Source organism: Oncorhynchus mykiss, chromosome 23 (assembly GCF_057628025.1).
Source record: "Oncorhynchus mykiss isolate SJ-2025 chromosome 23, ASM5762802v1, whole genome shotgun sequence".
Taxonomy (NCBI): Eukaryota; Metazoa; Chordata; class Actinopteri; order Salmoniformes; family Salmonidae; genus Oncorhynchus; species Oncorhynchus mykiss.
Window position 1 is genome coordinate 18,758,218 of NC_143044.1, and position 25,339 is coordinate 18,783,556.

The following is a 25,339-nucleotide window of genomic DNA, read 5'->3' on the forward strand; positions in this document are numbered from 1 at the left end:
GACATGTTACGAATTACAATTTGCATTATATGTTACGAATTTACAAGACGTGCAATATTTTACTAATTTGCAAAACGTACTATGTTACGAATTTGCTAAACGTATGGTATTTTACGAAGTCTAGCTAGGTGGCTAACGTTAGCTAGGCTAGGGGTTATGGTTAAGGTTAAGTTTAGGAGTTTGGTTAAAACCTGTTGATCCTACTTGAGACGCAGACGTCTCAACTAGGCACCTGGAAATGCAAATGCTAAATGTACTCGTTAAAACTCAAACGTTCATTAAAACACACATACAGGGTATTGAATTTAAGCTACACTCGTTGTGAATCTAGCCAACAAGTCAGATTTTTAAAATGCTTTTCGGCGAAAGCATGAGAAGCTATTATCTGATAGCATGCAACACCCCAAAATACCTGAAGGGGACGTAAACAAAATAATTAGCGTAGTCGGCGCTACACAAAACGCAGAAATAAAATATAAAACATTCATTACCTTTGATGATATTCTTTGTTGGCACTCCTATATGTTCCATAAACATCACAATTGGGTATTTTTCCGATTAAATCCGTCCATGTATGCCCAAAATATCCATTTGTATAGCCTGTCTGGTTAAGGAAAAAAGCTCTCTTCCAACACGCAACGTCATTTTTAAAAATTATATAAGTTGCCTATATTCTTTGACAAAACACTTCAACCTACTTTTGTAACCCAACTTTAGGTATTTGTAAACGTTAATAAGCGATCAAATTGATCACTGGGCGATCTGTATTCAATAGCAGCTACTCAAGAAAACGATGTCCTTTTTCTCTCTCTCAAAAATCGATTCCTGTATGCTGGATCTATTTGTCATTCCACAAAGGATTTTTGTCAATGAAAATGACGTTTTTGGCTACATCGTGTGGAAGTTGTAGGAACTGCAAGCTCCCTGCTATATATTTTTTGCTTGCCATAAACAACTCAGAGACTGGCGGATTAATACTTTTCTGTGGTTTTTGTGACCAGGTTTTTCTGGGGATTTCGTTTGCTGTTTACGTTCTGTTATAGTCACAGACATTATTTAACCAGTTTTAGAAACTTCAGAGTGTTTTCTATCCACACATACTAATCATATGCATATACTATATTCCTGGCATGAGTAGCAGGACGCTGAAATGTTGCGCGATTTTTAACAGAATGTTCGAAAAAGGAGGGGGTAGACTGAAGAGGTTTTAAAGGGTTAGTGGAAGGGTTTGCAAATATGCTAAGTAGATAAAAAAGTAGTAAGTCATAGAAAAGTTGCTAATTAGCTAAACTTGTCCCTGATGAGATTCAAATTCACAACCTCTGGGTTACTAGACGTTTGCGTTATACGCCCACCCACCCTGACCAACGACCCATAAGTAACCATCTGTCTTATGTAACCATACCAAACACAGGGTTGGGTAGCTTACTTTCTAAATGTAATCTGTTACAGTTGCTAGTTACCTGTCCAAAGTTAGGGTAATCCAAAAGTTACCCAAACTCAGTAAAGTAATCTGATTATATTCAGTTACTTTTAGATTATTTTCCCCTTAAAAGGCATTAGAAGACACAAATGTATGTTACCAATTTAACTACATATATTGCAGGATATATCAATGTTAAAGTTTACATAGCTGGCCGTATATGGATGTTAAATGTTACTTTATGGGTTGGTTATGTAGGTTTCTTCTAACCCATCGCTTTCTACTACATATAATAATAGGATTAAATTAAACCTTTACATTAAAAACCAAAGTCTATCAGAATTCCAGTCATTCCAATAAATGTTATACCTCTTGATCTTCAAGAATAGGACTTTGAAATATGGAAGTAGAGATTAGCCAAATAACCCCAAAACTATGGATTTAGCCAACCCCACTCTGTTTCTGATTTTGTTGTCATGGAGTACTGATTGGGGTCATTAATTTGAGTTGAAAAATAAATGCTGCCAAGACTCTTCCTTGAGCTGGCTACCTGGCCAAACTGGGCAATCGGGGGAGAAGGGCCTTGGTCAGGGAGGTGACCAAGAACCTGATGGTCACTCTGACAGAGCTTTAAAGTTCCTCTGTGAAGATGGGAGAATCTTCCAGCAGGACAACCATTTCTGCAGCTCTCTACCAATCAGGCCTTTATGGTAGTGTCAAGACGAAAGCCACTCTACAGTAAAAGTTACATGACAGTCAGCTTGGAGTTTGCCAAAAGGCACCTCAAGAATCTCAGACCATCAGAAACAAGATTCTCTGGTCTGAGGAAACCAATATTGAACTCTTTGGCCTGAATGCCAAGCGTCACGTCTGAAAGAAACCTGGCACCGTCCCTACGGTAAAGCATGGTGGTAGCAGAATCATTCTGCGGGGATGTTTTTCAGCGGCAGGGACTGGGAGACTAGTCAGGATTGAGGCAAAGACGAACAGAGCAAAGTACAGAGAGAGAGTGCTCAGGACCTCAGACTAGGGCGAAGGTTCACCTACCAACAGGACAACGACCCTAAGCACACAGCCAAGACAACGCAGGAGTGGCTTTGGGACAAGTCTTTGAATGTCCTTGAGAAGCCCAACCAGAGCCCGGAATTAAACCTGATTGAACAACTCTGGAGAGACCTATAAATATCTTTGCAGCAATGCTCCCCATCCAACCTGACAGAGCTTGAGAGGATCTGCAGAGAAGAATGGGAGAAACTCAGCAAATACAGGCTTGCCAAGCTTGTACTGTCATACCCAAGATGCATCAAGGCTGTAATTGTTGCCAAAGGTGCTTCAACAAAGTACTGAGTAAATGGTCTGAATACTTGAGTAAACGTAACATTTCTGTTTTTTTTTTATTTTTATTAATTAGCAAAAAATGTATAAAAGTTTAGACAGTTTTGCTAATGTATTCAAAATAAAAAACTTAAATATCACATTTACATAAGTATACAGACACTTAACTCAGTACTTTATCCAAAACGTGGAAAAAGTCTAGGGGTCTGTCACGTTGGCATGAAGGATCGGGAGACAGACATAGGAATGTGTAAAAGTTTTTTTTTAATTGTACCCAAATTATGGCGTGCCGTGTAAAGGACCGGGGACGAAGACCAAACAAACACTATAAAAACACAGGGTTGAAACCCAAACAAAAAGAGCGAGGAGTACCTTGAATAAATAACACACGCACGATGATTAACACATGGGAGGAGACCCGTAATCATCTGCGCAATCCACAAGGGCATGAAAGCCCAAAACATGTACTCACACGCACCAACGGACATTGTAACAATAATCGACAGCCCAATGGAAATCAAAAGGCACACTTATAAGCACTAATCAGTGGGAATAGGGGACAGGTGTGTGTAATGAAAGTTCCAGAGGGATGAGTGATAACCCTGGAATGAGTAGGTGTGTCCAAACTTTTGACTGGTACTGTATATATAATTTATGTCCAAAAATGGATTGTCTATCAAAAGTGTACGAGTTTGAGCATGTGTCCATTAGGCCTATGGATTTATACATTTTTATCAGTATGAATTAGATTGAGCAATAAAATCCCCACTTTTATTCCATAGGCTGGGATCTGCACTATGCAGTTTTGCAAGAGCACATTTTTCACTGGCTGTCCACTGGTTTCAAAACAATGATTGATACAGTAGGCAGCTTAAACTTCTTGAATTCAACCATTATTGGGTTCAAATACACATTTAGATTTGTGAACAGCCATCCACAACAACCACATTCCGTAAGGCACAAATAGCTAAATGAGAGAGCAGCAATGCGATTCACATCAATGTGCTATGTAGATATCAATAATAAGTGATATCTGTATCGCCATAGACTACACCACTACTGTCATCCTTTCCTCCAAGGGTTTATTTAAGTTGGATAATCTTTGGATGCCGACAGAAGTCGCACCATTGGAAGACATAGCTTGGACTGTAGCCTACAAAAGCCTATTATTGTTCTTTCCCCGCGATCCATCAAACCTATTTGGTGTGTCATCATAGTGGTCTCTGACTTGTCAGACTCGCTCAGATGGAACAAACTTAAACTTGCACCTTTTTCATTGTTAATTTGAATGCCATTGAGAAAACAGAGACGTGTCAAAGTGTTTTCCCGCAAACATCCTTTCTGAATTTAAGAGTAATCTTCAAAATAACCATCTAGGTTTGCAAAAGTATCTGTAATCTGACTACAATATTTTAGCTGGTAACATAACGGATGACAGTTAACGGTTTTCTGTAATCACTTACATGTAATCTGTTTCTCCCCAACCCTGACCACACATAACATATCATACTAATTTGAGTGTCCCGGACTGACATTTACTATGTTACGTTTAGTCTGAGACCAGGCTGAGAAGGCTGGTGGTGATTGGTTAGCTACAGGGAAGCAAAAGAGTCTCCTTCGTGATGTGTATAATCGGAGGCGGAACAGCCGGGCCGAAGTCTGCCCACACTCATCACTTGCTACCCCTCAGCTCAGCAGATGATGTAGGCTGTATGTACCGGGTGCGGCTCGTCCTTCCCACTGCTGAACAGAACTTGCGCTGCATATCTGTGCTGTTAATATTAATTCTCCTTATTACTGAAAAGCTCTTAATCACTCCAAAAACTCTTGTCCAGTCCACTTAGAAGTGAGATTTTAGTCACAGAGATAATTTTGTCTCGTCTCGTTTTAGTCAACTGAAATGAAAAATAATTTTCATTTAGTTATAGTTTTTTGTGGATCTATTTAGTAAATTATAGTCTCATCAAATACCACCGAAAAATGTGTTTTACAAATATTTTAGGTCAATATTTTTGTTGACGAAATGAACACTGCATCAGTTCAAGGCATCCATTTCTGCACATGCATGAGTATGTAGAGCTGCAGTGTAAGAAGAGCATCACTCTGTAGAGGGCACTGTTTCCTCACAGTAATATCTATGTTGTTTTCTTGAGAGAGGGGAAAGCAGAAGAAGAGAGAGCCATGAAGACAGATGGTACTGGGACCAGGGAGCAGTATTTCCTTACCAGTCCAGCTAAGTCCCAGGTGGTCGGCCACAATGGCCATCCGCAGGTCTGTTCGCTCACAGGGACTCTGAGGACCTAAAGGGCAGAGATAATCTAAATAATCAACACTGTTCAGTACCTTTTCTATTGACTGAAATAGGAGTACAGAGGACTCTTTCCTTTTCTGGCCAAGTGTGGTATTTTCCAAATTATATAAAAGCAGACTGAGTGTTTTGCAGCCTCTCCTCTGTGTTTGATATATACATATTGAATCAACAGGTTTACTGTAAATGTGCATTTTATTATTCAATGGCTTGTTTAGGCTGACAGCACTTCAGATTTAGTTTCCTGAATGGCAAGAAAAGGCAGAATAGACACTATATGATGGACTACAGTGTGTTATTTGGACACAGGTGCTCTGTGAATGTTTGTGAATATGTATCCTCTAAGCAGGCAGTAACTATCATAAGAACCATACAAACAAAATAATGTAAAATGGGTCAAAAGAGTCATGTACTCGTAGGAACTCTAGGGTGGATTCATAGTTCTTAAATGGGACTACACAGCACACATGCGGACAACCTTTCTGTTTTTGCTAAGGCTAATTAGCTCAGAGACACAACTTGACCATGAAATAGAATAAACTAGAACTGCTGTTTTCAGTAGCCACCCTGCACAGACAGACAGATAGACAGACTCAGTAGCCGTCAACAGGAGACTGGCTGTGCCAGTGCACCAGTCACTACTCTGGCATGCTGAGGTATCTGACAACTAAGGGGTTGAGGGGAGGAGGAGAGTCTGACAAGGACAAGTACAGTACACAGTACATAGATGACGATGACAGAATGACAGCTACTGTTTGAAGAGAATAAACACGCCACAGGCAATCAATCACAACGACTTCATGCAACTAAGGTTTTAACAAGTGTGAAAGTTTTACAAACTAGGCTTGATCTCCGCGACGGGGGGCGCCCGAGGCCCCGCAACCTGACTGCCCTCCTTCCCACCAGTCCGCCTACTCCTCCTGCTCCTCTCACTGCCGGAGGCCCTGTCGACCTTTGCCCTTACGGACAAGGCCCCGGCCTCAGCTCTCGAGCCTCTACCAGACCTCGACGAGCGGGAGGGCTGAGAGGGGTCCGACAGAGAGGTGCTCCTGGAGGTGCTGTCTTCCTCGGACTGTTCTCCCTGTGTCTTTTTCTCGTCGTCTGATAGGCGGTTGGCCAGCTTTAGCGTCTCCCCGCTAATGCCCTTAAAGTACTCGATGGTGCGTTTACAAACCTCGCTGGCGTTCTCCCTACTCGTCTCACCTGACGAGCTAACCTGAGACCTGTCTTTGATGGGCAACCTGGAGGGAAACTGTATAGCTACTCTTTCCCTGCTAGACTGAGTTGTTACCTGCACTGATATTGGGGAGCTGGGTGTGCTGCTCTTTTTAATATCTTTGATTGGGATTCTAGACCTGGGCTCTACTTTGGCAATGACAGGCTCTGCTCTTCTCCTCACCTCAGCCTTGACAACCTGTTTGGGTTTTTGCTTCCCTATTGCTGTGCCTTGTGTATGGAACGACCACCCTGGCGCTTTGACAGGCAGCCTCGACTTTTGCTGCTTCGCCTCAGCTTCCTTGATGGCTTCACTTTGTCTTTGTTCAGCCTGAACACTGTTTTCTTCTACTTCTAGAGAGTCTCTACAGAACAAAGCTTCAATCCTACTGGCTTTCTGAAGGGTGGGTTCAGAAGACGACTGCAAATTAAACACCACACTGCCACATTGTATATAGTTTGCCTGGACGCTAGAGGACTCAAGGTTATTGTTGTTATTGCAGTTCTCTGCAGGGTAATCTCTTCTTTCTGACAGCTTTGGGTCTCTGTATCCGCTAAACTGACTCCCCAGTGACTGGTTTTCCAAGCTAATGTATTCTGGCATCTGACTTTCTGACATCTCTGCCTTATAATCTGTGTGATCCCCCGAGTCTTTTTTCACTGTAATGGCTATTCCCATCTTAATGGGGGTGCGTAATTTGGGGTCAACTTTAGAGGCCGTAATCGTGAATGAGGACGTGGTCTCGGCTACTGTGTCACCAGAAGGCGCATCGGTACAGCCAGTGTCAGTGCCAGTCTGTGCAGGGCTGCACTTTGCTGATGTGCTGCTTTCTGTGGCAGTCTCTAACTTCACCCCCTCACCCCTCTCCCCTGTTTTTGACTGAGAGGTAACTACCCCTGGACTCTTGCCCCCTCTCCCCTTGTCCCCTGATTTCCCATCAGAGGAATGCTCACCAATCTGGAAAAATTGAAGTCTCTCTTCAACAAAGTCCCGCTTGCTCATGTCAATTGCACCACTGCGCGTCATCTCAAACATCTTCCCCTCATGGAAGGGGAAAGGGTTAGGCTCGCTAGTCGGTGTGCTTTCATCAGTCGGGGTTCTAGCAGGGGTAGTGTCTGGAGTGGTGGCTTGCGATTTGTCCTCCACAGACAAACCAAAAGGCTTGGGATCTTCTTCTCTCGCTTTGGCATCAAAAACTCCTTCTCCTTCTCCTCCTTTGCTTGACCAGGGGTCAAAGTCTAAGCCTTTCGTGGCGACTGTTTTGAAGGTAGAGTTTAACTCCTCTTCGAGTTGACAACGGAAATAGTTATCTGCAAAGTCTTGTCTATCACCCTGTCTATCTGGATGTCTTCCCTCAAGAGTGTAGTCTTTTTCATCTCCGGTGTTTTGGTCTGAGTTTGCTTTCCCATTATCCCCTCCATCCTCACTTGGCGTTTTCTCCTCCTCTATGACTTCAAGCTTTGATTGACTAAAGGAACGATCACATGTCTTGCCGTCATTGGACAGGCTTGATGTTTTAGGGTCTTGTTCACTCAATCCATCATCCTCATCTTGAAGGTCATAGCCATCGAGAGAGTCTATTTCAGTGGCATCTGTGTCATGAGAGAACTCAGCAGTTGTGGCTATGGAGCAGTCTGTGATTGACTGGTCGTTGCCATTTTTCTCTAAGTCTACATCCTCTTCTTTTTCAACGCCATTCGTGCCTGACTCCTTGTTGTTTCCGTTCCTCTCAGGCTTTTGGGGTTTTAGACGCTTCTCTCCTTCCTCCTTCTCCTTCATCTTGAAGGTGTACTTTTTGTTGGGAATGGGATGGAAGACAGACTCATCGTCGCTAGAGTCACTGTCGTCTGCTCCAGGTGGAACTGGAGAGGGAGGTTGAACCCTGATGATGGGCTCTGCAAGGAGGTGCCGATCATGCTCCTCTTGGAGGTTCACCTCCATCATCTCTGTCTCAGCCTCTGAAGAGGCACAAGATCCCCTCTTATCAGGGTCAGAATGCTCTGCCTCTAAAGGCGGAGGGGGGGGAAACTCAATGTAAGCGACTCTTTTCTCTTTGTGTCGTTTCAGTGTTTCCTGATTTCGGTTGGAGGGTTCTGATGAGGCAGGCTTGGTTTTCTTTGGCAGAGACTCCTTGTAGACGAAGGTCTTTCCTTCGTCTTCTTCAGACTCCTCTGCTATTGGAGTGGGCATTCCGGGCATGTATCCAATTACGGAATCTGGCGTTCTGGAGGCAAGGCTCACCTCCTCAGAACTTGGTGTCTCAGGAGTAACAGGACTTTTGCCAGAGCTGTCCATGAGAGTAACTTGCTCTAGAGTGTCATCCTCTGGGCTGCCTTGAGGAGATGGGGTCTGTTTTTGTTTAATGGTGTAACGCGCTCCCCGTGTCTCATGCACTGTTCGGCTCTCGTGACTCACTATCTTTTTGTATGTTCCCAGCTGCTCAGCTGTTTCTTTTTCGTATTTCTTGCCCACTTGGATGCTAACATAAACTGGCAAAGGTTTGATGTCTTTGAAACCCTCAATAACAATGTTTTCCAAGTACCCTACTTGATCGCTATCTATACCATTACACACTACAGTTGACTGACTACTATCAAAAGAATCAGATGATGTTTCTACTGATGAGCCGTTTGTGGATTTTCTGGATTCAGAGCCGCTGTGTAACCTATTTCTAGCTAAAGTAGGTATTTGTAACCCTGGCCTTTCACACAGTTTAACAGAGGTATCAAATTTTAATGAAGTGGATTGATGATTTTCTGAGAAACTAGATGGCATTCTAACAGGAATTTGCGATTCCGAGTTTTTTTTTAGACCACCGGTACTATTTGGGTTTTCTCGGACCACAAGCTCTGTGTAAATTATTTTCTTGGTTGTCTCATCTTTTTTGGCTATTCCATCTCTAAAACCCTGCTGTTCTCTTTGTGAATTGTGGTCTTTGTGAATTGACACTTGGGGTTGATAGTTTCCATTTCCATGACATTCCCAAGTTTTGAAGGACTTTTTTTCTTCCTGTTCATTTCCGTTTGTGCCGTGTTTAGGAGATGAGTAAATATACCTATTAGCACTGGGGCTTGGTCCACTAGATCCTCTTACCTCACTTTCTAGAACCTTCCTTGTACATCCTGGACTGTCTGGTGATTTGGGGATATTTGAGCCTGCAAAAACTTGATACACAGGCAGCTTACTTTCCAGGAGTTTTCTTACTGGGGGATTTGACGTGTGTCCCCATTGTGGACCCGTATCTTGCTTTTGAGCCTCTTGTTCAAAATGTAGCCTAACAGCGCTGACTTTGGAGGATGACATTTGAAAAGGTTTAGAGGCATCACCCACATGTCCCTGTGAGATGCCATCCCCTGGTTTTCTATTGTCATCCTTATATTGTAGCAGCACTCTCCTCTCTGGGCTGCTTGGTAAACTAGCACATTTTCTATCATTGGAGCCAAACCTGTCTCTGAAACGGTCTCTACATTCTTCACCACTGCCCCCATTCCTGTATGCTGATCTTTCAGGACTGCTGTGCGTAGAGCTAGGTCCTGATCGTGTTTCCCTAAAGTCGGACCTACGGGACTTCTTCTCAGGGGAAGAAAGCTCATCGTTCAGTTTCTCTGTCTTATCACGAAAAAACTGAGAGACTTCGCTAAGCTTTTCCTCTGCTTCCTTAACAGTTCTGTCTACTCTGTCTTCATATATCAGCTTTTCTCTATTCTTGCTCTGTCTGTCATCAGTGACACGCATCCAAACAGAGTGCTTTGGGCTGCCAGGTTCTGAGGAATACTGCAACAGTGTTAGTTTGTCAAAGTTATCGTCTACATTGGCAATTTGACCTGATTTGTCTGTGTTTGATGACTTCAAAATATATTCTTGCCTTGATCCACTAGACCTTCCCTGACTATAACAACTCCTATCTGGGGATTGAAAACGAGACCTGTCCCTTAAATACTCCTCAGTGTCAGAGTGAGACGAGTCTGGTTTCTCAGAGAGAAGCATTTTGTCGGCAAAGTTGTAAGACTCTCCTCTGAGTTCTGATGATTCATCATCATTATATTCCACAGAGTGCTGGCTGAGTAGCTTTAGGGTTTTGTACGAGTCGTCTGCCATGAGCTGTTCAGAGCTTGGATGACTATCATCTTCCTGTGTCATGGGCGTGTTTACTCTGGAAGACTCTAGGTAACAGGGGAGCGATTCTTCAGGCTCCTCCTCTCCCTGTCGTGACATTCCACTGTTCCCTTGGTAGAAGTACATCTCCTTCTCTGGGCGATTTTTTGTCTCCCGGATGATGACCTCAGTTGGTTCAGTTTTGTTGCCCTTTTCAATGTGAACTTCAATTATTCTTTCAACTTTGGGTTTTGAGCTGATATCTTCAAGAACTCTCTGTGATGTGTCATCGTTGCCGGCCTTGTGCTCAAACAGTCCAGCAAGTTCTCTGGAGGGATCCCTGCCGGACTGGAAAGCTTTCATGATATCATGCACTGACATTGATTCTTCAATCCTCTCTGATGTATTCTCTTTACTCTGGGGTTTGTGGTACACCATTCGGGTGGTAGTTGTGATGTGGGTCTCTTCCTTAACTCGCATGCCCTTGCCCATCGAGTCATCGTCCGGGCTGATTTTCATCTGAAATGATTTTGTTTGGTCCACATTGGATGCATTCAGCCCTTTGGGCTCAGCATCAATGTATCTAACCTCCCTTGTATCCTCCATCATTGGTTGCTTGTTATCTTCAGGAGACTCATAGCTCCTAATAACATGAACAACCTCAGTCCTTGTCTCCGTGATTACTGGTGGAATATCCTGGAAAAGCGTCTTGGGTCCCATGCCTTCTGCACTCTGTGGGGCAGATGGCGTCCTTTCACTCCTTGTCTCAAAGCCACTGTCTGAGAGGGGACTCTTGTCCTGGTCATGTGCGATGTCATCTGGAGATTCTAACATGGCATCAGGCCCAAATAGCACATCTGCTAGTTTACAGAGCTCCTTTTCTGAGGCAGAGGACCGCATGTTTGCGGGTGGCATTTTCAGCTTGTGCTCAGGTTTAAGCATACGTTTCTGTTTCTCCTCTCCTTCTCGTCTAACCTCATCAGATCTATGCTTTACATCTGCAATTTTTGAGATAGAGCTACTGCCAATGTCATTTGTCAAGTAGTCTACTACCTTCGATAGATTGAAATCTCTGTCTGGTATAGTCTTAGTTTTGATTTGAGGGACCACTGTCTCATATCTTGGTGGATAACTCCAGTTGCTTTGCTGGGGATCCACTGGCACTTGTTTAGAGAACTGTACCTCGTCTGTTGTATTTGTTTTAAAAGCTGTCTTGTTAATCTTTGCCGTATCCTTGGTTAGTATCTCACTAACTTTGACCAGGTCCTGTTTCACTTTCTCTACAATTCTGTAAGGCTCCTCGTCCTCCATTCTAGCCTCTTTGGGGAAGTCAGACTGGAAACCTTTGGAGGCTGAACTTGGTTCTGTTTGCAAGATGTTAGACATCCGTATCAAGTCCTCTTTCATTTCTGCCACGTCCTTCAGTATCTCTTGGCTGGAGGACAGCGGGGATGAGGTGGTGGATTTTAGGGCAGCCGGGGACATGAATAAGGGGGATTTGACAGGTGACAGAGTTCTGGCAAAGGAAGACTGGGCTTGAGAGTTTGTCTCAGCAGGCATAGTTTTTCGAGGGGACAAGAGGGCAGCAGCTGACTTTGACACCTCAGGGAGCTTTTTAAATTGGGGTTCTGGCAAAACATTTATAATTGAATACACTGGGACAGTCATTGGGCTTGGTGGGTTTAGTGGGGACCGTAAAGAGGCATATAGGGAACTAGAGGCTGAGGATCTTATGGACTGGTAAGAGGATGACGCTGAGGAGGACATGGACTTGAGAGTGCCATATCCAGAGGCAGAGCAGGAATTGAACGTTTTTTCAACCTCGTCAAAGGCTGCATTTACGCTTGTTGTTGCTGCATTGGTGGTTGCCTGTATCCTCCCCTGTAAGCTGCTGGAGAGTAGGGACGTGGGGGAGGAGGAGCGGTACTTTGTAGGGGATACTGTTCCATTGATCAGAGCTGCAGCACTAGGAGGAGTGTTGGATTTAATTGGTGATGAGAGGGAGGAAAAGAGACTCCTTGAGGGGCTTGAGGGGTCTGCACTGGACCGGACAGAGGAGAGGCCAGGAACAGTTTTTATAGGAGAGGACGATGTTGTTGTGCCAGTGCCCACAATGACACCCTTGAATGGAAGAGTTGAACTGTACATGTTCAGTGAGGATTTAGGGGAAGCAGGTGGCGTCATAGTGATTGATGACCTTTCTAGCAGACACCCTCCACCAGTGGTGATAGGAGAGGTTCTAGTAGACAATGCTGCCAGTCCCTTGATGGAAACATGGTCTGGAATGCTTCTGACTGGCGATGACTGGAGACTGGGGGTAACCTGAACTGGGTACTGGGCCTGCTGAACTACAGTCTTTATTGGGGATGAAATGGTCCTGTACGACCTGATGGGGGAAGCTATGTCGCTGACTGACTTGATGGAATGGGCCGGTGAGCCGCCTATGTTGGACTTGATGGGGGACGCTGAGGTGATGGACCACACAGACTTCAGTGGAGAGGCAGTGGGCGTGTTGGACGATGAACTGGAGTGGGAACCGAATCCAGACTTGGCTTGGCCAGGGACGGAGACAGGAACAGCCGACCACGCCTGATAAGATCTCGTTGAAAAGACAGGTTTGTGAGTGTAGCCAGTAGGCTGTGTTCTCGGCGAGCTCCGATCAGTTGTTTCTTGAATAACCAAACCAAAGATTTAACATAAATTCAACGGAAAATAATTGAAATAATAAAAACAGAGAAACCAGAGAGAGAAAGTTGGAGTCAGTAAGGCCAATATTAATCAAAGCAGTAAGAATAATATAATTTATAAAATGTCAATTACTATCTAAACAAAGATATGGTGAAAAGTGATTGTTTAAGGTCAATGATCTGTCACAAAATAGAACAGATGCAAGATAACACACAATGAAGCATACGTGGCAACAAAATGCTTGACATAACAGTGAAGAAGAAACCATTTCAAACATACCAAGACAACAACACAACCATTCTATTAACCATTGATGTGCTTTGTCTGTTTGCCATTTTGCTGCAGTGCCTTTTATATGTTTGGTGCACACCATGGTCATATGTTTCCAATGCCAAAAATGACCCCACAATCCTTTTAGTATATTATTAGTGCAATAATTGTCTCAAGGGTTCACTTATTGATTGGTTCACAAGAAATTAATGCCCTGAACAATCACTAAGCCAATAAAAGTGAGGTGTTCTTCAAAAGAATGAAAACGCTACAAGATAATAATTATATTTGACATTTGGATGTTGCAATGCCAGTAGTTTTCACAAAAATGTTATGATACAAAAACAAGGAAAATATATTTCACAAAATGGAGAGGGTCTGCAAAGTATACTAAACAAAAATATAAATGCAACATGAAACAATTTCAAAGATTTTACTGAGTTACAGTTTACATAAGAAAATCAGTCAATTGAAATAAATAAATTAGGCCCTAATCTATGGATTTTACATGACGGGGCAGGGTTTCGTTCATGGGTGGGCCTTGGCGGGCATAGGCCCACATACTTGGCAGCCAGACCCACCCACTAGGGAGCCAAGCCCAGCAAATCAGAATTCATTTTTCACCACAAAAGGGCTTTATTACAGACAAAAATACTCCTCAGTACAACCCCCCACCGCCCCTCAGACGATCACACTATTTGAGAAGCCAGATGTGGAGGTCCTGGGCTGGCGTGGTTACACGTGGTCTGCGGTTGTGAGGCCGGACGGACACACTGCCAAATTCTTTAAAACGACGTTGGAGGCAGCTTATAGTAAAGAAATGAACATTAAATTCTCTGGCAACAGCTCTGGTGGACATTCCTGCAGTCAGCATGCCAATTACACGCTCCCTCAAAACTTGAGACATCTGTAGCATTGTGTTGTGTGACAAAACTGCACATTTTAAAGTGGCCTTTTATTGTTCCCAGCACAAGGTGCACCTATGTAATGATCGTGCCGTTTAATCAGCTTCTTGATATGCCACTCCTGTCAGGTGGATGGATTATCTTGGCAAAGGAGAAATGCTCACTAACAGGGACGTAAACAAACTTGTGCACAACATTTGAGAGAAATAAGCTTTTGTGCGTATGGAACATTTCAGGGATTTTTTTTTTATATTTCAGCTCATGAAACATGAGACCAACACTTTACATGTTGCATTTATATTTTTTTTCAGTGCATAAGACACCAAGCAAGGGTTGTCCGGGATGGATATGAATCATGACGTGTATGATGACAGTATGGAAAGTGCTCATAATTCTACACTATTGATATATGAATATATCATAAAGGTAATATCGTACACTGCATATGAAGTTGAATAACGTTATTGATATTTTGTATGAACTGAGGATTTATGAAAGTGAAGATGTTAAACTCACTCGCTGCAGGGTCGGTCAGATAGCTGTAGCGCTTACGCAAAGCTAAGGAGGCAAAGGTATGACGTCGGTCTGGTTTTTCAGTCTGCAACAACAAAAACAACAAAATATCTTTTAACATAAAATAAAGATTGGATTTAAATGCCAAAAATGTATATTCCCTTTTTTGACATTACGGACAGAATTTCTCCCATTTTGTGATTTTGAAATCAAATCGAAATGATGCATTTTGCAGTGTGGGAGTCCATGTTGTTGAGGTAGTAGGCACTGCAAGCGATTGACTAAGAGATCCATGCTTTCCTCCGATTGGACAGATTGAGAGTGACCTTGGTGGCGCGATTTCAAGTGCATTAATCAATCTCATTTTGAAGAAACACATGCAATATGTGATTCTAAGATTTGGAGGAGTCCATTGAGATGTCAACAAGCTGACACTACAAATGCTGCTGATCTTTCAAATAAATAATCTAAAGAGGAGGATGAATGTTCTTTTGAGATCATGAGACTTAATGTAAATGAAGGAAAACACTGAGATGTAGCTATAAACCATTCAACATTCTTGTCATCTTCTGCTGACTAGGCTATATTGAGTTTTCCTCATGCAACAAATAACTCATTGGTCTTGTAGGTGTTTCCAAAGCATGCACAGAAGATGGCTGAAACCACAATTAAGCTGGAGTACTATGCACTATGGAGCAGTTTATCCACTTCTATCTGCCACCCAAATGCACATCTATATCATTCTATAGCTTAAAATAGTGTGGAGGGATGGTGTTTTCTACTAGCCTACTGAACATATGGAAAGAACGATATGGAAAAGAAGCCAGGGTGTGGTACACAAATTGCTCCTCTTTGCTTGGGACGAGGACAATAATAATAAAACCAGTTGAATTGAACTGTCATTCATGCATTGCACAAAGTCACTTGACTTCTCACCAATGACAAAGACCTGATCTGCTGCAAAAGCCTCGTATACATCATTAATCAGATAACGATAATCACCACACATTCATATACATTATCGATGCTAGCGTTCACAATAATAAAGCAACGAAAAAAACAACAAAGCAGTTCATGCGATGAGCAATCATGTATTTACCTCATCATCAGGATCAGACTCCATCATGTCCTGGTGGTTCCCAAGATGCATTGCAGACAAGGGGAAAGATGACACAATGGACAGCGGGTGGTTTATAATAGGTGTGGGTGGAAATAAACATCAGGAAATGAGAATGAAGCAGCTGAGAGCAGCAAACCATATTGGCATGGAAAAGGCCATGGAATTAACTAGTCCACAGGCCACCAAAGACCCAGAAAAGCAGCAAAAAAAACAGCAACGTAATTCAGAGTTTTTGAACACTGCACAGAGAAACAAAAAGAGAAACGCCACCATAACTTAGCCCTATTACTCTTCCACACGTTGGGAGAGGTAAATTAGTAATATAATGTGTATGACTGAATGTGTGTTTTGTGGGGGCATATAATTGGCATTGGCAAAAATACAGATAAAAGACACAAGCAGCAGGCATTCTAACCAAATGGAGGACAACCTCCACTCTGGAATTGCTGCTGTTACTGTACTTTGTCCTTCCATTAATTTACATGAGGATGACATGATATGGCCCAGAGGAAACATCATTCACATATCCAGCCTACCTTCTTATGAGTTGGCAGTGTGATATTCAAATTACATACAGCAGTCTGTGGAAGACCTTTAGTGGTTTTTGGCTCTCTCAAGAATGAGAGTCGACCGCATGGTTCTTGGCCCATGTCTCTGACCTAAAGGAGCAAAAAAAGCATGTACAATAAAAAAAAATATATATAAAATAAGAGTATAATGACATTCCTTTCTTGGTGCTCAAAAAAGGCATACGTGCCAAAAAAAGGAAATGAGAATTAGAGCTTACAACATGTCGGCAAGTTTGAAGGACGATCATCCTCGCATACCACTATAATAGAAAAGTGTGACCTTATTACATATAAGAGGGGGATGAAAATGTGACGCTACCTTCACATTGAAAGGAAGCCGGTTCTCTTTGAAAGAGAAGAAGTTGAAGATCAGCTGCTGCCCACTCTTGGTAAGAGGAGATAAGTTGCCATAGCAATCCACATGGATAGGCTTGCCCTCCAAGACCTGTAAAAATCATTATCAACAAGAGCATGTCAATTCAGATAAACCATGTATCTGTGCTTGTGTCTACCTGTGTCAGCATATTTTGTGTGTGTGCGCATGAGTGTGTGGGTGCAAATAATACCCACCTCAATGTCCTTGCTCCTGGCCACCTCTTCAAAGTTCTCCTGTTGTTCCAGAGTCTTGTCCACCTTGTCGTCCGTCATGCAGAAGCAGCGGAGGCGTGACTCCACAGGATCGTTCATCTTGGCAAACACCACAAACTTGGCCAGGTATGGCACACAGATCAGCTCCCGGTATAGCTGAGAGGCCAGACTGACCGTCTCAGGAGTCTGGTGACAGTCTGTAAGCCAGAATCTGGAGGTAAGGAAAAACGGAGATGGTGAGTAAAGCTTAATACGTATGTTGAAGCCAACCACAGAGTCTTTTTGGCAAGAGCTTGGTTGAGGGGGCCATGAACATTATAATGCATACAAAAGCTTGATAAAGCTTTTTTGATAACCACTGATCGAAATCAGGGCTCTCCAACCCTCTACAGGAGGGTAGCTCTCCAGGATTAGGGTTGGATTTACCAATGAGCAGGTGGCTACAGTTTCCATACAGAGGCCTCATTGTAGCTTACAACCCCCTAGAGCCGTTGCGGGAAACTAAATAGCATATAAAAACCTTGACTTATTCCACATTTTGTTACAGCCTGAATTCAAAATGTATTAAATTTTTTTTTTTCAACCATCTACACACACTACCATATAATGACAGTGAAAACATGTTTTAAGAGATTTTTGCAAATGTATTGAAAATTAAATAAAGAAATAAACTACATGACCAAAAGCATGTGGACACCTGCTCGTCGAACATCCCATTCCAAAATCATTGGCATTAATATGGAGTTGGTCCCCCGTTTGCTGCTAAAACAGTCTCCACTCTTCAGGGAAGGCTTTCCACTAGATGTCGGAACATTGCTGCGGGGACTCTCTTCCATTCAGAAACAAAAGCATTAGTGAGATCGGCACTGATGTTGGGCGATTAGGCCTGGCTCACAGTCAGTGTTCCAATTCATCCCAAAGGTGTTCGATGGGGTTGAGGTCAGGGCTCTGTGTAGAACTTGCAGGTGCAAGTTCTTACACAACGATCTCGACAAACCATTTCTGTATGGACCTCGCTTTGTGCACAGGGGCATTGTCATGCTGAAAAAGTAAAGTGCCTTCCCCAAACCGTTGCCACAAAGTTGGAAGCATAGAATATTCTAGAATGTCACCGTATGCTGTAGCATTAAGATTTCCCTTCACTTGAACCAAGGGGCCTAGCCCGAAACATGAAAAACAGCCCCAGACCATTATTCCTCCTCCACCTAACTTTACAGTTGGCACTACGCAATCGGGCAGGGAGCATTCTCCTGGCATCTGCCAAACCCTGATTTGTCCGTCGGACTGCCAGATGACTGCCAGAACGCGTTTCCACTGCTCCAGAGTCCAATGGCGGCGAGCTTTTAATCACTCCAGCTGACGTTGCTTTCAGAGGCAGTTTGGAACTCGGTAGTGAGTGTTGCAACCGAGGACAGAAGATTTTTACGTTCTAAGCACTTCAGCACTCGGCCTACCACTTCACGGCTGAGCCGTTGTTGCTCCAAGACGTTTCCACTCCACAATAACAGCACTTACTGTTGACCATGGCAGCTCTAGCAGGGAAGAAATTTGATGAACTGACTTGTTGGGAAGTTGGCGTCCTAAGACGGTGCCAAGTTGAAAGTCACTGAGCTCTACTGTAAGGCCACTCTACTGTCAACGTTTATCTATGGAGATTGCATGGCTGTGTGCTCGATTTTACACACCTGTAAGCAACAGTTGTGGCTGAAATAGCCAAATCCACTAATTTGAAGGGTTGTCCACATACTTTCGTATATATAGTGTATCTAATTTAAATAAGTAATCACACCCTGAGTCAATACATGTTAGAATCACCTTTGGCAGTGATTATAGCTATGAGTCATTCTGGGTAAGTGCTTTGCACACATGGATTGTACTATATTAGCAAATTATTCAAGCCCTTAACATTTGTTGTTAATCATTGCTAGACAGCCATTTTCAAGTCATGCCATAGTTTTTCCAGACGATTTAAGTCAAAACTGTAACTAGGCCAATGAGGAACATTCAATGACGTCTTGGTAAGAAAATCCAGTGTATAATTGGCCTTGTGTTTTAGGTTATTGTCCTGCTGAAAGGTGAATTTGTCTCCCAGTGTCTGTTGGAAAGCAGACTGAACCAGGTTTCCCTCTATGATTTTGCCTGTGCTTAGTTCTATTCTGTTTCTTTTTATCCTAAAAAAACTCCCTAGTCCTTGCCGATAGCATACTCATAACATGATGGAGCCACTACCATGCTCAAAAATATGAAGAGTGGTACTCAGTGATGTGCTGTGTTGGATTTGTCCCAAACATAACGCTTTGTAATCAGGGTATAAAATGTATTTCTTTGCCACATTTTTTTCAGTTTTACCTTAGTGCCTTATTGCAAACAGGATGCATATTTTGGAATATTTGTATTATGTACAGGCTTTTCACACTGTCATCCAGGTTAGTATTATGGAGTAACTATAATGTTGTTGATCCATCCTCAGTTTTCTCCAATCACAGCAAATAAAATGTTTTAAAGTCACTATTAGCCTCATGGTGAAATCCCTGAGCGGTTTCTTTCCTCTCAAGCAACTGAGTTAGCCAACAAGATGTGGAATAAGTCAAGTGTGTGAATACTGTACCCACATCCATACCCATTCATGCAGTCAGAACCTAGCCTTTTCTGGGCCCTAAGTGACATTTGTTGGGGGGCCTGTCATGCCAAATAGTGTCCACCCCTGCATCATACTGGAAATCGATTAGCTGTTAGCGTCCGTTGCTGGGCAGTTGCTAGAACTTGTCAAATTCTGCCTTGGTAACATAATGAAAGAAAAAAATATATAGCCTTCATTGCTATGCTGGTTGCTATGTTCTGAGGGCACGGAGAGAGGGGCGCATGCAGTCAAAAGACAGGGGAAAATGTGATGTTACATGTTATTTACGAGTTGTTTTATCTTTAAATCTCACCGATTATTAGTGGATAAAGTACAAAACATGGTGTTTACTTGTTTGAAAACCTTGATTTAGCTAACATGAGAATGCTGCAAGCAAGCATGGAAGCTGCAAACGATGGATGCAAACACTAGTGTGAATTAACACAATTTTTCCCAATATCTTTATTTAGCTAGCCAGCTAACTAGCTAAGCTTTGTTTTTTTTATTCTATTATTTGTGTTTGTAGATAATCAGTTGATTTAAATAGTTATCTCTTGCACTAAGTAGCCTATGACAAGTGCTATATCAGCTGTAACAAAAGGTGAACTCTATTAGTCAATCTTCTGGTCATGAGTGATCAGATTATAACTGGGTACCATTAGAGACGCTGGTTTCGGACTATATCTATAAGTAGGGTTGCAAAGGGTTGGAAACTTTCCGGGAAATCTCCGGAATTGTTCCGTAAATTTTCGATGGGAAGTTAAGCCCGGTAATGTTGGTAATTCTGCTTAAATTCATCACAAAGGTTAGCTTCTAACAGTGAACCTTTGTTGTGGGATACACATAAGGAAATTCTAGGTCTTGTGGCATTTTTTGGTTAAACTATCCCCAATTCAATGGAATTCCAACCCTCTGCATGCACAGTGCATTCTTCCATCACATGTACAGCTGATTCTCAAGATCTTGCACACCAATGAGATGCTATTGAGCCCACACTACTACACTGTCTGAGCCACGGACTACACACTTCCTGGTAAGTTTAACTAAACTAGTAAATAGTAACCTACAGCAAAGTGTGTTTAAATCATTTCTAACTTGTTAACAATTTCTGATAGTTAGTATTTGCTACCATGTGGGTTTTAGCTTGCTTGAGCCTGCTATCTGAGGAGTGTTAATTCACCTGTTTTCATACATGTTTCATTTTAAAACATGTATCTTACAACAGAGTTGTTTAATCTAACTGCTTAACTATTTATCTGTACATGGAATTGTATTTGTTGTTTTTTTACTCATTTTTTTCTAATCTTTACAGGAAAATGCCACGGGCACTATCTTATGTGAGGAGACATTTCACTGAAGCTAATGTTGATGAAAAAGCTGTGTACATTTGCAAATACTGTGCCAAATCATGAGTGAAGAATGCAACAAAGATGCAGAATCATCTGGCCAAGTTCCCTCAGCGCTCACAACAAGCAACCTCTGACTAAAGTCCCTCTACTTCTATTCGAGGTGAAAATGACGAATCAGACACCTTATCGATAGCAACAGGTCATGGTCCTCCTGGAATCAGATGTTTTTTTGACTCAATGGAGGAACGTAGTCAGAGAAATGCTGATGAATGTCTTGCTCGAGCTGTGTGTTCAACTGGTTCACCTCTGATGCTCACAGGCAAGGTATATTGGAAGAGATTTCTGAATGTTCTTCGCCCAGCATACACCCCTCCAACCAGACATGCGTTATCTACTAATTTGCTTGATGCAGAGTTCAGAGGTCAAGTGAAGGTCAATCAAATCATAGAGAAAGCAGACTGTATTGCAATCATCTCTGGTGGGTGGTCAAATGTTCATGGGCAAGGAATAATTAACTACATCATCTCCACCCTTAAACCATTATTCTTCAAGAGCACAGACACAAGGGACAACAGATTGCAGATGAGCTGAAGGCAGTCATCAATGACCTTGGACCACAGAAGGTATTTGCACTGGTGACAGACAGTACTGCGAACATGAAGGCTGCTTGGTCTGAAGTGGAGGAGTCCTACCCTCAACATCACACCCATTGGCTGTGCTGCTCATGCATTGAATCTGCTCCTCAAAGACATCATGAAACTGAAAACAATAGATACACTCTACAAGAGAGCCAAGGAAATGGTTAGGTATGTGAAGGGTCATCAAGTTATAGCAGCAATCTACCTCACCAAGCAAAGTGAGAAGAATAAGAGCACCACATTGAAGCTGCCCATCAACACCCGTTGGGGTGGTGTTGTCATCATGTTTGACAGTCTCCTGGAGGGGAAGGAGTCGCTCCAAGAAATGGCCATATCACAGTCTGCCGATATGGACAGCCCCATCAAGAGGATCCTCCTAGATTATGTATTTTGGGAGAGAGTGGTAAGCAGCCTGAAACTCCTGGAACCTATAGCAGTAGCCATTGCACGGATTGAGGGAGGCAACGCCATCCTGTCTGATGTTCAGACTCTGCTTGCGGATATAAGAGAAGAAATCTGTACTTCCCTGCCCACTTCCCTGTTGCTCCAAGCAGAGGAAACTGCAGTTCTGAAATACACCAAAAAATGTGAAGACTTTTGCCTGAAGCCCATACACACCGCCACGTACATGTTGGACCCCAAGTATGCTGGCAAGAGCATCCTGTCTGGTGCAGAGATCAACAAGGCCTCTGGTGTCATCACTACCATGTCTCGCCACCTTGGCCTGCATGAGGGCAAGGTTCTAGGCAGACTGGCAAAGTACACTACCAAGCAAGGTCTTTGGGATGGAGATGCAATATGGCAGTGGTGCCAACATATCACATCAGCCACCTGGTGGAAGGGACATTGTGGATCTGAGGCTCTTTCCCCTGTTGCCTCCATCATCCTCCAAATCCCTCCAACATCAGCCACCTCAGAGCGCAACTGTTCCTTGTTTGGGAACACACACCAAAGCACGCAACAGGCTGACCAATACAAGGGTTGAAAAATTGGTGTCGATCTGGGCAAATTTGAGGCTTTTTGAGCCTGACAACGAGCCATCCTCAACAAGGTTGGAAAGTGACAGTGAAGATAATGCCTCAGAGTCTGATGTTCAAGAGATGGACATTGAGCAGGTCCAGGGAGAAGACATGGAAGCCTGAGAGGAAGACAACCAAAGCTTTAGTTTCTAGACTATCATTTTACAGATGTATGTTGAAGAAGTTTTTGGGAGATGCGATGGATCATTGGGGATCATTCAATATTCCCTTTCTTTTGTTGTTCAGTGAAATCATCCCATGTGAAGAGTCAACTCATTTAATTAAAGTTCAATTCGTAACACGTTTTTTTATATATTGGAAGGATTTAATCATTTGCAATTATGATAAGGTAAAAGGTTTATGTTTCTGTCTCCATATGATATGGTAAATATATCCAATGCAAAAAACATCTACATTTACATTTTATTAATATTAATTTGCATATATTTCTGTTAATTCCCATATATTCTTGTTAATTCCCACAGAAAGTTTCCACCTCTGAATATTCCCTAAAATGTGCAACCCTATCTAGAAGTATAGGACATGCTGTGGTCTATACCAGGGAAATGCAAAAGGAGAAAGACCTGTAATAGTAGATCATAGGATATCCTGTTGCAGCAAGGTTATTGTAGCAATAACAGTGCCTATTTGGAGGCCTCCCGGGTGGCGCAGTGGTTAAGGGCGCTGTACTGCAGCGCCAGCTGTGCCACCAGAGACTCTGGGTTTGCGACCAGGCTCTGTCGTAACCGGCCGCGACCGGGAGGTCCGTGGGGCGATGCACAATTGGCCTAGCGTCATCCGGGTTAGGGAGGGTTTGGCCGGTAGGGAAATCCTTGTCTCATCGTGCACCAGCGACTCCTGTGGCGGCCCGGGCGCAGTGCGCGCTAACCAAGGTTGCCAGGTGCATGGTGTTTCCTCCGACACATTGGTGCGGATGGCTTCCGGGTTGGATGGCGCTGTGTTAAGAAGCAGTGCGGCTTGGTTGGGTTGTGTATCGGAGGATGCATGACTTTCAACCTTCGTCTCTCCCAAGCCCATACGGGAGTTGTAGCGATGAGACAAGATAGTAGCTACTAAAATAATTGGATACCACGAAACTGGGGAGAAAAAGGGGAAAAAAAATTTAAATTTTTTTTTTTTTTAAAGTGCCTATTTGATACTAATGTGTTTGTGTAAATTAATAGACTTCTTGCTGAATTACCACATTCATTATATGTAGTTTACCCTTTGTTTTTCTTGTTCCATACCAAGCTGCCAACTTCCTCCCAGCAGCACCAGCAACGCAAGCTAAGCTTTCAAAAGGAGGTAAGACAACCAGATATTTAGTGCACAATTAATTATCTGATTATATAATGTCTTATTAGCATAACGTCTCACTTATAAGCAGTATGTTTGTCACACCCTGATCAGTTTCACCTGTTCTCGTTATTGTCTCGCTTGTTTTCCCCAGTGTATTTATCCCTGTGTTTCCTGCTACTCTGTACCTCCTAGACTCTGATCTGGTTTTGACCTTTTTGCCTGTCCACGACCATTCTCTTGCCTACCCCTTTGGATTAATAAACATTATAGGACCTCAACCATCTGCCTCCTGTGTCTGCATTTGGGTCTCGCCTTGTGCCTTGATAATGTTTACCGTCCTTTTTTAAAAGAGCCATTCCACTGGAATCCCTACAATCACTGCAGTGAGTGCAACTTTAGTCACGTCAATCAGTAAATGCTGAGTGACAAACAAGGGGAAACATTGAAATAGTCCAAATGGCTTTCTCTCCCTGTGTCTTCTTATGGCGTCTGCATATTAGGGTCGGGCTTGCTCCTAGCAGAACTCAGCTAGGCGACGTGAAAGTCTGTGCCTTCCTTCTCCTCATCCTGTTGCTCATTCTCTCCTCTTCCTTCAGACGACATCCTGTCTAGTTACGTCTGATTGTCCAACAACCTGCCCACCTCATCCCTCCTATGTCTGACCACTGGCTGCTTTCCCTCCGACTTCAAGACAGTCAGTTGGACCCCTCCTCAAGAAACAAACACTTCTCAAACAGGTATCCTTTTCTATCTAAAACTCCATCCATGTTTGGTTTTGATTTGGAGGATGGTACCATCTAACAGTTGTATTTCATTATTTCCTGGCCACCACTCGGTGATGCAAACAACGCATTTATTTTCAGAACCGTCCACGGATATACCCTCCGTGGTAAAAGTGTAGCAAAACAGGCACAGACACAGGTCGGTAAATTAGTCACGGTGGGTTTGTACAAAATGTTGCTTCCATCGAGCTGTTCTCAGTCTACACTGTTAAAATGAAATGGTTTGAAACACATCTTGAGATGGTTTGAAACATTACATGGTGTGTTGTATCTTTACTTAATCAAGGGACCGGGAGCACTACCGGAAAATATTGATTTTGGTGTTTCGAGTTCTGCTTAGTGCAGAATAGTGGTCTTCAAGGATCCACCTGTACCGGAATACCTGAGACCCAAAATATTGAGCTACTGTAACCCAGAGTATGTGAGTGTACTACTGCCTCCAAGGACTGGATGTTCGACATGTCAGAGAATCATGTTTGTTCTACATAACATATTTCTATCTGAATGTTCCAAAACATTGTGTTCATTGTGTTCACCTGTAACCTTTTTTCTTCATGCAACCTTCTACTCCTTGGTCTCCTCCTCTTTCACTCTGCTCCTGT

General features: G+C 43.0%; 1 protein-coding gene and 1 pseudogene across 50 annotated transcripts in view; one reads left to right on the forward strand and one right to left on the reverse strand.

Moving 5' to 3' along the window:
• LOC110502535 (ankyrin-3) overlaps positions 1 to 25,339 on the reverse strand; it is a 150,861-nt gene that overhangs the window by 12,796 nt on the left and 112,726 nt on the right. For 37 of the 50 annotated variants that reach the window (XM_090216996.1, XM_090216998.1, XM_036960092.2 and 34 more), the window contains 7 exons: positions 17,013 to 17,241; positions 16,762 to 16,887; positions 16,410 to 16,532; positions 15,853 to 15,882; positions 14,757 to 14,838; positions 5,907 to 13,046; positions 4,984 to 5,058 (listed from right to left, as the gene is read on the reverse strand). In XM_090216996.1, coding sequence (XP_090073122.1) covers positions 4,984 to 5,058; positions 5,907 to 13,046; positions 14,757 to 14,838; positions 15,853 to 15,882; positions 16,410 to 16,532; positions 16,762 to 16,887; positions 17,013 to 17,241 — 7,805 coding nt within the window. The remainder of the gene's footprint in view (positions 1 to 4,983; positions 5,059 to 5,906; positions 13,047 to 14,756; positions 14,839 to 15,852; positions 15,883 to 16,409; positions 16,533 to 16,761; positions 16,888 to 17,012; positions 17,242 to 25,339) is intronic. The other 13 variants (XM_090217039.1, XM_090217037.1, XM_090217031.1 and 10 more) reach the window with 1 other exon arrangement.
• On the forward strand, positions 21,510 to 22,606 carry LOC149972531 (uncharacterized; annotated as a pseudogene).